Source organism: Ambystoma mexicanum, chromosome 9 (genome assembly GCF_040938575.1).
Source record: "Ambystoma mexicanum isolate Mex_15411 chromosome 9, UKY_AmexF1_1, whole genome shotgun sequence".
NCBI lineage: Eukaryota > Metazoa > Chordata > Amphibia > Caudata > Ambystomatidae > Ambystoma > Ambystoma mexicanum.
In genome coordinates, this window is record NC_090931.1 from 662,692,802 (window position 1) to 662,706,124 (window position 13,323).

Sequence of the window (13,323 nt, forward strand, 5' to 3'; positions counted from 1 at the left end):
AAGTTTCTAACAAGTATACCCTTTGAGCCTTTGCATTCCTGCCTATTAAGGCTCTTGACATTGAAAACTGCACTTCTTGTGGCACTAACATCAGCCCACAGGGTAATTGAGTTGCAGGCTCTTTCATGCAAACCTCCTCATACTATTTTTCATAAGGATAAGGTAGTTCTTAAAGTTAAACCATCTTTCTTGACGAAATTAGTTTGACTTTCACCGGTTGCAAGAAATACTTCCAACTTTCTACCTTACCGCTCATTTGGTCAAAGAGGAGGAGAGGTTGCACAGCTGGACCCATTTGGGCAAAGAGGAGGAGAGGTTGCAGAGGCTGGACCCAAAAAGGTGTTTTTGTATAGCTAGAATTGCAAAATTACGTCGGGATGACAAACTATTTCACGGATATACTGGTCCTAAATTGGGATTAGCAGTGACAAAGCAGACTATATCCCGCTGGATAACTCTAGCTATTGTGGAGTGTTACAGACTAGCAGGGGAAGGAACCGCAGGAAGGGCCTAGAGCTCCTTTCACAAGGGGTATGTCTACTTCTGTGGCTCGTCAGATGGGAGTCCCTGTAATTGACATCTGCTCAGCTGCAACTTGGCCGTCAATTCATACTTTAGTTAAGCATTACTGCTTATATTCCTCATCTTCCCAAGAAGGCCTATTTGCAAAAGCAGTACTTCATTCCATCCATGATAAAGCTAAATAGTACTCCCGCCTCCTAATTTCTTACTGCTTTCGGAGTCCGTCATAGATGAGTAATACGTGGGAGGACACAATCCATTTGAAGAACAAGTTACTAACCAACTGGTAACGTTCTTTCGACTGGATGTTCCTCCCACGCATTCCTCATTGCCCCACCCAACCTACCCCGCTGTACAATTTACGTGATTGACACTTTGTATTTGCGAAGAGCTTAGTCTGGGGCACGCCTGGATGGTTCCTCAAATTATATAATGAAAAAACAGAACTGGAGCCAACGGGCGCGGCACAAGCTATTTGTACTGCGAGTGACCTCGACACGCCAAGGTGGTCCTCGAGGGACATCAACGCCATGACGTTGTGCACAGCGCCCTCTGCCGAAACAAAATTTCCAAAGCAGCGAAGCTGGCGAGATACAACTATCCTAGATGAGGAATACGTGGGAGGAACATCTAGTCCAAAGAATGTTACCCGTTGGTAAGTAACTTGTTCTTCTTTTCTTGTGAACATTATCCCACACTATTTTTGTAGCATAGCGGTAAGGATTGGCAATAGTATTTTTAGTATAGGCCCTTTTGATTTGGCTAGACTCCACTTGGACGGTGTTATTATTATGTGATGGTCGTAGCTTGCTCCCATCTTAGATTTAGGTTTGGATTAGGCATTTATCTCGCCTATTTATACAGTTTAATAAACACCCTTGAACTGTGAGCACTTGTGTCTATCTTTATTGTTGACACCATGAGTTCCTTACAGAGTACACAGTACATCGCAAACTAGTACAGTACAGTTCCCAAATCATCCACACCACCAAAGCAACCTCCCCAGCCTCACCAATTATGTCTAAAAGTTAATATTTCAATTCGCATGTTTTGCATATGTTGACATGTAATGGTTTGGTGCCCTATGAGCAAATTCCATGATTGCTCTGATTCTCTTGTTGACACCTTTAGGAGAGCTAGTGAATGTGTTCTTCTCTGCCATCTAGTTCACTATGGTAGGGAAGCAAAACAAAAGAATCAAGATATTCACAAACACAAAGTCGTTTTTAGAACACATCCACGATTTTCAGCCAAATAAATGTCAAAGCTTCACGTTAACCTATCTACATAAGTGCCCGCCTTCTTCCTGAATGCAGAGAACAAAGGGGAGAAATCACTGCACATACTGGATGTACTTAGAGCAGTTTTGTTCAATCTAAATAAAACCGCAGCACTATGTTAAGAGTTGATTATTTGTATCCTTTGCAATAAGGAGCAAGGATAACCTAGCAACAAAATCCACTACCTCAAAGTACATTGTTTGCTGCATACAGCTTTCACACATTGGCTCAAAACCTCTTTCTTTCACTCCCTCCATACGGAATACTGGAGCAATGCTAGCCTTCATTGTAAACCTCCCATTAGATGCTACTTTCAAAGCAGCAACATGAAGTTCAGTACATAAATTCATGCAACACTGTTCTGAAGGAGCACAAGCAAAGATCGACCTTGCTAGTGAGTAGAGCAATACTAAAACCTCAGTTTTTCGCTGTTCCTTCAGAAGGTCACCTGCCACCACCTACAGCTACTGCTAGCTAGCCTATACTCCCTACTGATACGTGTACTGTACTCAAGGTCCTCGGATTGTTTTTTTCTACCATCGTGTTGGTCGCATTTAGTGGAGTTCTATGTTCAAATGTATTCATCTTTCACGAAAATACATTATCGCTTTGGCAAGCTCGTGGCAAGCTGTGAACCTTAACAAGACCTTCTTAGCATCCGGAGATTCAGGACCCTTGTTGGCAGCCTACACAATAGTGAGAGTAAGGGGGGGTAACATTTCTAAAATTCTCCATTCATATCACCCATTTATCGCTTGTAATGGAGAAAACTCCATTTAAATGTTGCCCTTCTTGTAACCAAATGTTTCCCTGGAAGGATACACACAACGTGTTTAACCATTGTCTCCCTTGGAAATCACCAGAAAACTAAATGCCAAAAGTGTGCGCTCTTTCAGCCGAAAACACTTAAAGACAGACTGTCGAAGTGCTGGGCAGCCTACGCGATGCAAGCTGCATCGTCTGAATGACGCGGAGGAATCAAAGGCAGAGCAAGAATGTCCTGGCATCATAAGTGATGCCAGGGAGACATCCAACAGGGAAACTGAGGATTCCCAGGTGCCAGTCTCCAGCTTCGGAAGGCAGGTAACCTGCACTGATGTGGAGGGGAGCAATCATTAAATGCATAGAGGTGTCAGTTGTGGCCCAAGAGACTTCAACGCATCAAACCTAAACGACACACATTCTCACCACATGTTTCGGTGCATCCTCTGAAAGGTGGACGAATGGTTGCAAAACATAGCCCTTCAGCAGGCAGCTCGGTGCCCCATAAGACCTCTGCACCCGATGATCGAACTTCGGTGCACATTCATAAACACAAACATACGCTGAGCAAAAGCGGTTAAGCGCCTACCATTACCTTTCAGTCACCAAACCAGCCAATGCAGAAACAGTTTATTTCCGCGCCTATTGACACTGTAAGGTCCGGATATACAGGAGCGACCTCCCAATTGTCAGATGCACTTCAGAAAAAAGCACACGCACAGCAACAGGAGGAAATAGTCTTTCCTCTCCAGGACACTCCATCCAGTACATACGTTTGAGAGCACCATGAATGAAATGTCAGTGGTTGTTTATTTCCTGAACAAACATCCTGTCAAACATAAACGTATTTCTAAGGAAGAAGAGGAAACTCTTAGAGTACAACAACTGACCCCCATGAGGAGTCTGTTATTGAACTAGTTGTGGACCGAGATGAGGATGCCTTCCTAAAAGGCAACCCTGGCACAGACCCTAATGATCCCGATGATCATACTGTGCCCTTCCCACACAAGTTCTTTGTTTATTTAACTGCAGAGAGAGAAAGGGATACTGTCTCCAAATCGACCATTTCCAGCTGGATTGTAAAATGCATGTTGGATTGTAAAATGCATACAACAATGTTACAGATTATCTAACAAGGAACTTCCACTTACACCTAGAGTACACTCTACATGTAGTACTGGTGCCACATTAGCTTTCATTGCAAATGTGCCCTTGAAGGCCATCTGTAAAGCAGCAACATGGAGCACAGTTTGTCAGGTTTCCATACCGTATCACTCGCTTATCAGCTGCAAAGATTGGAGGAAGAAAGCATTCCACGACACAGCGTAGTCAGCTGTTCCCCAATGTGGGTGTTCATGAGAAGCAGAGAGCGCCAAACGCTCTGACGAGTTTGTAGCGTGGTGCCTGGAAGTTGGCATGGCAACGTTTGCGTCCTCTGCATCGTTGTTGATTACGCTTCCTGCACGGAACAACGTGGAACTTGACCACGCCACTAGGCTTCTTAAGCACCTCCCTGTTGACACGCCAATGCTTCTAAATTCGTATCGGTGGTGTTACTGTGATTTCTTCGCATCTTGATTCCTGTGACTTTTGATCTCGTATTCTGTTTTCCGGACCGCGTCCTGCCTAGCCCTCTTGTAACTGCTGTTTGGTAACTACTCTACACTGTTTGACGTTCCCTGCTTAACCCTTCCCTGTTTAAACTGCTTCCATTCTTTTGACCCCGACTGCCTAAAGGATTTGCTCTGATCTACGTTCTGCACATCGCCGCCCGCACCCTCCTGACACGGACTGTTCAAGGACCTGTTTTGGCTACGTTCTACACCTTGCTGCCCGCATCGTTTTCTGACCTGGATTGCATTTGGATTGTTTTGGAACTGAACTCACGGATTGCTTTGTTTTCTTGGGACTTCTGGTGATTCAGGTACACAGGCTTGAGCCTGCCTTTGTGTACTTAGACTCTGAGGCGTCCGCGTGCCGACGGGATAGGGTTGGTTGCTATCCTGACTGCTACTGTGGACAGAGAGCTCAGCTAAATTTGAGATTTCATTTCTACATGCCGGCAGGACCCACGTATGGTAAGCTATTTAGTCCTGTGGTTTCTTGACCATCTTTTGCATATATATTACTATAGTACTGGAAGGAAGAACTGGTGAACAAAATGACTCGATTCAGTATTCAGAGCCTTAAACTATACAAACTGTACGGCAAATTCAGTCTAAAACCTATAATTACCTTCTACTGTCAAAAAGTTACACCGGCAATCACATTTGGAGCTGAATCTGGATGGAATATTGAACCATTGTTTTGGCAAAAGTTGGAAGGCATCTTTTGGCGAAAAGTCCTGAAATTACCTTCTTACATATCAATGACTCAATTACGATATGAGCTGTCACTAAACTCCCTACATTCGAGCATTTTGTGGAAATCCTTAATGATTTTCCGAAAAATAAAATTAAGACCAGTAGTTCCAGCTTACAAATTATTCTCCGAAAAAACAGGCCAACGGCAGTCTTTACTGTTACAAGAGTGGTGTCAGCTACAATTAGACCAACTGACACATGCAGATTTAACGTTAGAAGATTTAATTGCTCGACCACAAGTCATCAAAAAGAAGTTTGAGCTCTGGAGCTGGATATTGAACAATGATCAACGACTACTAATGCCCACGACGCTGAATTCCGGAATTGGAGCTCATAAACTTCATGTGCAGAGTCGATATTTAATTAATTGTCCATCTCGACACCACCGCAACCAGTTTTTGCGACTACGATTGAATTTACTGCAAACCAAAGAGATGTTAGCCCGTCGTCATATTAATGAGGTGGGGGGAAATCTTTGTCGGTTCTGCAACCATCAGATCGAGTCAATCGAGCATCTTATGACCGACTGCACTTTTTTAGCAGCCCGGCGTACGCAACATTTGGTAACATTTGCTCCAGCTACCCTGAACAATCAAGAGTGGTGGCAATATGCAATCGCAGGCCATAACATCAAACTAACGTATGCCGTCGTAAACTTTATGGATTTATTGAAACTATATGAGAAATGACTAACAAGAAAGACAATATGATGCAAACAAGGCGCAAACTTTAAACTCTGAAAAAAGCAATGCGTCACGAGTAACAAACGTATGACCTGTGAACTTGATGTCTGTTTTTATGTCCTGAGAAGAAATGTGTAATAAAAGCAAGACGGCCAGTATATCATCATGCAGGCATGTCGAGCTGAAACTTTCACAAAAAAAAAAATATATATATATATATTACTCACCTTGATTCGGGTTTTCTCGTTAGAGATTACCTTAGTGTTCTGTACCAGTGCCTATTGTTACGCTAACCAGCGGATTGCTTCTTGCTCTGTATAAACACAGGTCAGTGGTTATTGCACTCAAGTATAATCCTGTGGTATTGCTAACGGTCGTTGTGTACTGCTAATTCTTCTTTCTTTACAGCCACAAGTGTCGCATACTGCCTCCTGTCTTTCGGTTAATTGACAGCTCTGTTTGTATTTTCTATAACCAGAGGGGTACATTAAGACGTACACTTTGTCTCCTACACGACGGGTCACCCTCCCACGGCACACCAAAAGAGTGTCTGACACAGTTCACACATTGACCCAACATTACTGTGGACACACAAGCTAAGAGCGTTTCACAAGTAGGGCATACAGTGTTAAGACATCTTTTTGCCTCTGCCCCTTCTAACAACCCACCTCTTTCTCCTGGTGCTGCTCAATAGGCTGTGCAAAGCATGTAATTCTAAGCAGATCCACAGGCCTCAGAAGATAAACATTACATACCTGTAATTGTCTTTTTATCTGCTTAGATTCACATCTGCTCACCCTTCCTCCCCTCATTGGGAGAAGGTACATAGACAACTTACACCTTCTTCACATTTCCTATACTTGAATATTCACTTTATGCAACCTCAGGTCACAAATAGAACAATCTGAGGACCTTGCATGAAGGACGATGGATATGGGGCACATCACAGTAGGGATAGTATTACAATTGCACCTTGTCAACGTTCGATTTCGAAAATAAGTCATGTAATATTCTGTACCAACCACTGCCTATCCAAAGCATGTGAATCTAAGCAGATACAAGCACCAAAAAGACAATTTCAGGTATGTAATCCTTGTTGTTGTGTGTACAGTATACATAATAGTATTTCTACATTCATAGCTCGTTACCCTAGCCACTTTCCAGACAAGCCTCTGCACTGGTAAATGGTTAAGCTGGTGACTGGCGCAGCATAAGAAAACAAGTAACATAGCCAAACGTAGATGGATGAATTTTGAACTTTACTAAGCATTTACAAGTCATATTTATAAAATCTTCCTTTATATTTGGCTGTTTACAGCTAATATTTATATGCATATACATCTTTTTATAAATATGGTTTGTGGATATTTTTAAAGTCCGAAAAAAAATTATGCATGAGAGATTCACACACTCTGGCATTACATATACAGATTTACAACATTAACACGTATAATTAAAGATATAAATTGACTAGCTATCCTTAAGGATGTTTTCATATCAAACGTGCACCAGCACACCCATGGTGGATGGATGGACTTCTCTCGTGAGGTTTAAACTTTTTGAGAAAAACAAATTGTACATTCCGCATCAGACCATTAGATGGCGGCATATTCAAAGTATGTGAATCTAAGAGCTGTAAGAATGAAATTACAGTAAGTCACGTTTTTTCTTAATCAACTAGATTTATCGTAACATTAAACCGTTTCTGGCAGCACACCCAAAGAGGCAATATAAGCATGACAATCCATACTTCAAGGTCAGTTGCGGTAATAAGTGTCTCGGGTGTTCTGAGGATGTCTCCCCAGCCCCCAAAAGTTCAGTAAGAAATATGTGACTGTAAATCGGCTCCTGGAGACTAAACCCAGCGCCCATCCCTCCAGTTGCTACATTAATGCTTGGGGGCACTTATATAATATCAGCTCAACTATGAATACTGATGAACATGTTGGTGTCTTTTTTTTTTTTTTTTTTCTTCCTGTCTGCTCCTGCCTTGTCCATTTCCTCAAGCCTTGCCTGGCTCCCAAAGTCACCTCCTAATGACACTCGACCTTGGCTGGTCATATGCCTCTTTCGAGAGCTCTGGTGACATTCCCAACAAAGCGTAGCCTCCCTGAGTTGTGGAAATGCGCCTAGTTTGATTATATTGGAACGAAATGCCACGAGGGATATAGCCCATCTGACATATATCTTAGCCTGTGCAAGCTTAAGCGTTTTATCTTCTAAGATTTGCATCCGTGAATTCTGAAAAACATTTGCTTCACAGTTCATGAATTTGCCGGAGCCCATTCTGTAGCTACCCTTAAGGTGGTATTCTTCTTCAGAGTGGATGAGTGCAGTTTGATTGTCATGCCTATCCAATTTGGGGGCTGGTCTAGGGCCGACCTTGTAGGTTTGGCCGATCTCAAATGTTTCTAGCTTTTCGGGAGGGATCTCCACTCTTCTCTCTGAAGCAATTTAGTTACAGTTTTCCCTTTCTCGAGCAGTTTTACAAGTCTTCCCATTTGGAGAGTAGGAAGGTAGCTGTTCCATGAAGTCTTCCAATTAAGAGTGAAGATGTGGAATCGTGTTTTAAAAGCTTGTTCTCCTAGTGACTCAACCTCCAATTAGATTTATTGGCGAAGTCCTCTTTTACAGAAGATCTGTCGTGTTCAATGTTCTCTACTGGTACCCTTAGTCAACCTTAGGCATTCTCTTTTCAAAAGACGACAGGTGTACCATCTTCGTCAGCAGGGTTGTGTTTGAGACCCATGCCTCTTTCGGCTGGGTAGATGTGATTGCATTTTATCTTCAAACTCTGGCCCAGACTCTAAGGTTGCATGAGTAAGTCCATCACCACCTTTCTTTGTTTCTTTAGTCCTAAGTGTTGGGTTAGGAGGCAGCTGCAGACCCATCCACCGTCACGGGTTAGCTCTGCTGCTAATCTGTTCATCCAGGTGAGGTAGCGAGCGTTCACCTCACAAGAAAATCTAGGGTCATTACGCCACCCTGAAACGCCACCCTGAACTGTCTCCTCTATGCCTTCTACCCCACTACACAGCACTTCTATTTTTGTTCCGAGCAGCGCTTGGGCATCCCTTACTAAGCCCAGCTTGTGGGGGATGTCCCGGTGGCAGAATCACTTCTGAGCTCAGACTTGTCTGCCCCCCCCCACTCTCCACTGCAGGTAAGCAATTGATCGTCTGTGTTTCTTTGGAACTTCCCCTCCCAACAAACAGGAACCCACCAGCAGTTTCCAAAAGTATGTACTTTCATCAGGGTATGAGGGACATAGACCTATCTGAATCAGCCGGCAAGCCCATTAATTAGCCGGAATGTCAACATTATGCCGGTAAGCCTGCTTTGAGGAGGCTTAATGGTACCACAAATATTCTCAAAGCTTCCCCGCTCCGCAAGCTGCTAAAACTATCTGCCAGAGCTAGCTGAGAACTGCTGTGATTGCCCTGAGCAGAAAGGGCAGATGGCTGATGGCACCCTTTGCATCTTCATCCAGTCACCCATGGATGTCGAGCAGCACACCTAAGCCTGGCCCAGACTTGCACGTGCTGACACATGGGCGCCCTGCATTCCACTGGATGGGGGCAACTCCCCTAGTCAGTCACCCCTCTTCTCTGGCTCTTTGAGGGGAGCCAGGTGGGACAGAGTCTTAGTAGTGGGAATGATGTTGGGTGAAGGAGTTTGATGCCTCGCATTTCAGAAGACTGTTTTAAAAAAAAACACTAGCAACAGCCACTTCAAGCTCAGGTTGATAATAACTTTTCATAAACCTAGCTCAAAAAGATCCTAGAAGGATGCGTTTTGGGCAGGAAGTGGGTGGGAACGCCCATATGGATGAACAAGGCCATGTGCGGTCAATGGGTGGGTAAATAACCAAACATCTCCGATCGTTGTATCTCTCCTCATACGCCATGTCTCCTATCTGCACTTTAATGCAATAGTTTTGACTTAAAGATAGTGCAAAAGCACCGCCTAATAGTCAAAACTAAAAATTAATTTTAAGATGAGTGCTTTGAAAATTGAATAACACGTCCGTAAAACCCCAGCTACTGAAGAGCAAGTATGTAATTTACTGACGCGATTCTACCAAATGGAATACAGTAGTACTCCACTTCTTGCTCTCAATATTTTTCTTGGAGTGATAAAATGTGCCATGCTAAACCAAACTGAAATGAGGACATCTTTTGTGAATGACAAAGCAATAGTGGCATTACGTACATTAAAATAACATAATCTACCCATTTGCAGAATATTCTCCTGAATTAAGGACTGCAAAGTTAGTGAAGCATATGTATGCAGTATTGCACCCTAGTTGTGACAGCAGGCGTTGTCCCACCAATCAGTGGGGCTTGGAAGGTAGGCTAGACCTCATGGTATCTGCCTGCATTTCCATCCCCGGCCCTCCTTCCCTATCTGCTGCCATTTTCTTTACAGCTTCCCCTCCCTTCATTACCAAACCTACCCAGTACCCATGGGCGTAATTTTAGGGGGGCACAGGGGTGTTTGTCCCCCCAACGTTCATGGCACACCATTGTGTCCCCATTCATTTGGCAGGGGCACCTTTTCTTCAGATGTCATGTCCCCCCAACATTTTCAGCAAAGTTACTCCACTGCGGCAGCACCTCTTGACGCCACAACTCTCCCTTGCTCCCTCTAATTTACCGAGGTCACTTTGCAGTCTTCACTGCCTTACAGTCCCATCTCCTACGGCCGCTGTGTAAAGGGAGAAGTGACTAGGAGGAGTTCCCTTCGCTTTCCTTGGATTCATTTTCTTTTCATATTTTTTAACTTGTAAAAAGGCTGCCACACCATTTCACAATTTAGGTACTCTGGCCAGCATGCCAGTGTACTAATGGCTATTAATTAACCACTTTTGGTGAGACGAAGGCGGGGAGAGCTGTGGTGCCTGACCAAGATTAGGGCCAAGATAAAGCCCTCAACCTCGCGAGATTGCTTAAATATACATAACGGGCCATATGGGTCATTTTTCAATAATGCCAATCTTCGGCTTTAGGTGACAGTAATTGTTTGGCCTCATGGCTTATTGCGTCATCTGATTCCCTTTATGGCATTATTGGACTGGTTAATCTGTTGTCTACCCAAAGCCCCGTTCCCGTACGGTTTTGTTTTAAGTGTCGCTGAAAATGTACTCCAAAATGATTGCATTAGAGTACAGCTGGGAGAGAGATTGGAGGAGGGGGGGATACAAAGCTTGTAATTGATGCTTGGTTATTTACCCACCAATTGACTGGCCATGCTATTTCCTGTGGTCATTCCCACACACTCCCTTTCCCTCCCCACCCAAAACGCATCCTCTTGGTACTCGATTTCTTAAGCAGTAACATCAAACCGTAAACTGACGTGCCAGCCAGTGTTGTTTCAAAGTAGTCTTCTGAGAGTGAATGGCTTAATTGGATCTTGATATCTCTACAGGTGTAATACAAAATGCATTCACCAAGTGTGCCTTCAGCCACTGTGATTTATAAGCAGCTGGCATGTCCTTCCCTGAAGTCCTGTTAAAATCGCAGCCAAGCTGCCATTTTCCTTTCTTTGGCTTGTGTATAGTTATTGGATAGGCATTTGTCAGGCGCTGCTAATATAGGCTCAGGTACCCGGACCATCTTGCAGCTGCTGCCATTAATGACCACCTAGAACCATTATGGCAGTGTCTGGCAAATGCATATCTGGTGCATGGACAAAAGTGAAAACAGTTGGCTCAAGTTTAAATCGTACAACGCACCCATAAACAAGTAGGCAGAAAACCAAATTGCACTGAGGTTTATTGTGGTTTACCAGCAAAACTGATAATTGAGTGTCAAGTGCAAGGTGCCAGAATAATGAAAAGCATGTGAATCTTTTACTGATCGCTGTGCAACTATTGTTAGAGAGAAGTAACTTATCTGTCCGAGAACTGGGGATTGTTACTACAAGAATTTTAACTCTGTGATGGGCTTACTGATTAAGCATGTGCTACTTTGTCATTCTAGCATCTTTAAGGCTTCTGCACCATTCATTATTGTTTTTCTATTATTACAGGAACGAAGCCTGGCGGTTCATGGGAGGCTATGCGAAACCAATCACCTTAACAAATGTGCTTTTCCGAGGATTGAAATGGGGCTCTACAGCATTTGTGATAGCCCTGGGGATAGAATATGTCTTCTTTCCTCCAAAGAAAGATGGAGCACATCACTGATGAGATGGAACAAGACCTGAAATGGTGACTCGCGGTTGTCCTGCTGAGACAAGTGACACTTCTTTTTTACCACAGCCGTGTTTCCAGATTGTATTATGCCCTAGGCTTTGTGGCTCTCTTGTTGCTGTGCTTCTATAAAGTTAAATATTAAAAGTGTATATAGTACCATGAAAATAAATGTTTCCCTGATAGGAGTATGGACATGTTTCCTGGAGTTTTTATATTTGCGTTATCTTGTATCCTGTCAATTTTCAATCTGTTTTCGGTTTCACATATTTAGGGGGGCATTTTTCTGATTCATCCAATGTGTGGGCCATCTTTTAATCCTGTTTCGGGAAAATCTATTTGAGGAAAAGGTGTGCAATCTACAGATCTGTTACAGCATCAGAGGTTCACAGAAACGTGTTTAATATTTGTTCTACTTTCCTCCAGCAATTTAACATAGCTACTATCCTTTTCTGTACCCCAATACCCTACATTCCATTAACTTACCATCCTGTCAATTGGTAGACTGGTTAATGCATCTTGTGATCCTGTACTTCCCCTGAATAGTTATGCTTGGCATGCCTGCTTTGCATGCCCCACAATAAAACATACTTGAATAAACCTGTTCCACCACAACCATTATTGCTAGCACTACTAACTGTATCACTAGTAACTGCTCTCTGTATTACTATATGATACTACTTCTGATAGTACAAGTTCTACAGTGGAACCTTTACTACTACTACTAGTTTTACTGCAAAACAGACTGGTGATCTGGCTAGGACTCTTCTAACAAACTAAGTATTTGTGAGCTATTAACTATCAATACTACTTATTTTACCACTATTGGTATAAACTGAGCACAATACCGCTCCTGACCCCATATGTGAGGAGTCAGGCATGAAAGTCTGACACAAAGTTGCCATGTTTTTGGTTAAAGTCTTTTTTTAACATAAACAGGGTGGAAAAGGGCCTCTCTGGCCCTGCTATAAGAGGAATTTCCCTACCTAAAACCAAATACTAAGGATCTGTCCATGTCAGGATGTCAAAATTAAAACATTCCTTGTGTCCAAATGTCCTATCCAGACCTTCACACTACAAACTAAATTATACAGTGAAATAGGAAATGTCTTTAACCTGGTGATTGCAAAAGAGTTTATAAAAGAAAAATGGAACAGCTTTCTCAACTCAAATGTTTTTGTAATACGAACATACTCCAAGGAAAATAACAGTTCTTGGTTCCAAAGGTGCATTACCTTCCCCTGGATTCTTCCTTAATTCCAATGATTCTTGGTCTAACAGTTCTTTGTGTCTCTCTTGGCTCCAATACTACTATTAGTCGCAAAGCTACTTAGTCTTGTAGTTCCTTCTTTCAAAGGTTATACAGTATGTTCTTGGGACTTCCTATAGATTTACAACTGCCTGGTATACTCGTTCAGGACTTTTTATGCGCTTGTGACTGCCTGGTATCCTTCCCTGCTAGGACATCTCATAAACTGTAGCTGTGTGGTTTACTCACCTTCGTGGCCTTCTTATATTCA

General features: G+C 43.0%; 1 protein-coding gene across 1 annotated transcript in view; it reads left to right on the forward strand.

The window, feature by feature from the left end:
* The window catches only part of NDUFB3 (NADH:ubiquinone oxidoreductase subunit B3), a 47,356-nt gene extending 35,360 nt beyond the window's left edge, over positions 1 to 11,996 (forward strand). The window contains exon 3 of the mRNA XM_069615450.1: positions 11,641 to 11,996. Within this exon, the coding sequence (XP_069471551.1) occupies positions 11,641 to 11,797 (157 nt within the window). The 3' untranslated portion in view covers positions 11,798 to 11,996. The remainder of the gene's footprint in view (positions 1 to 11,640) is intronic.
* Positions 11,997 to 13,323: the final 1,327 nt, after the last annotated feature.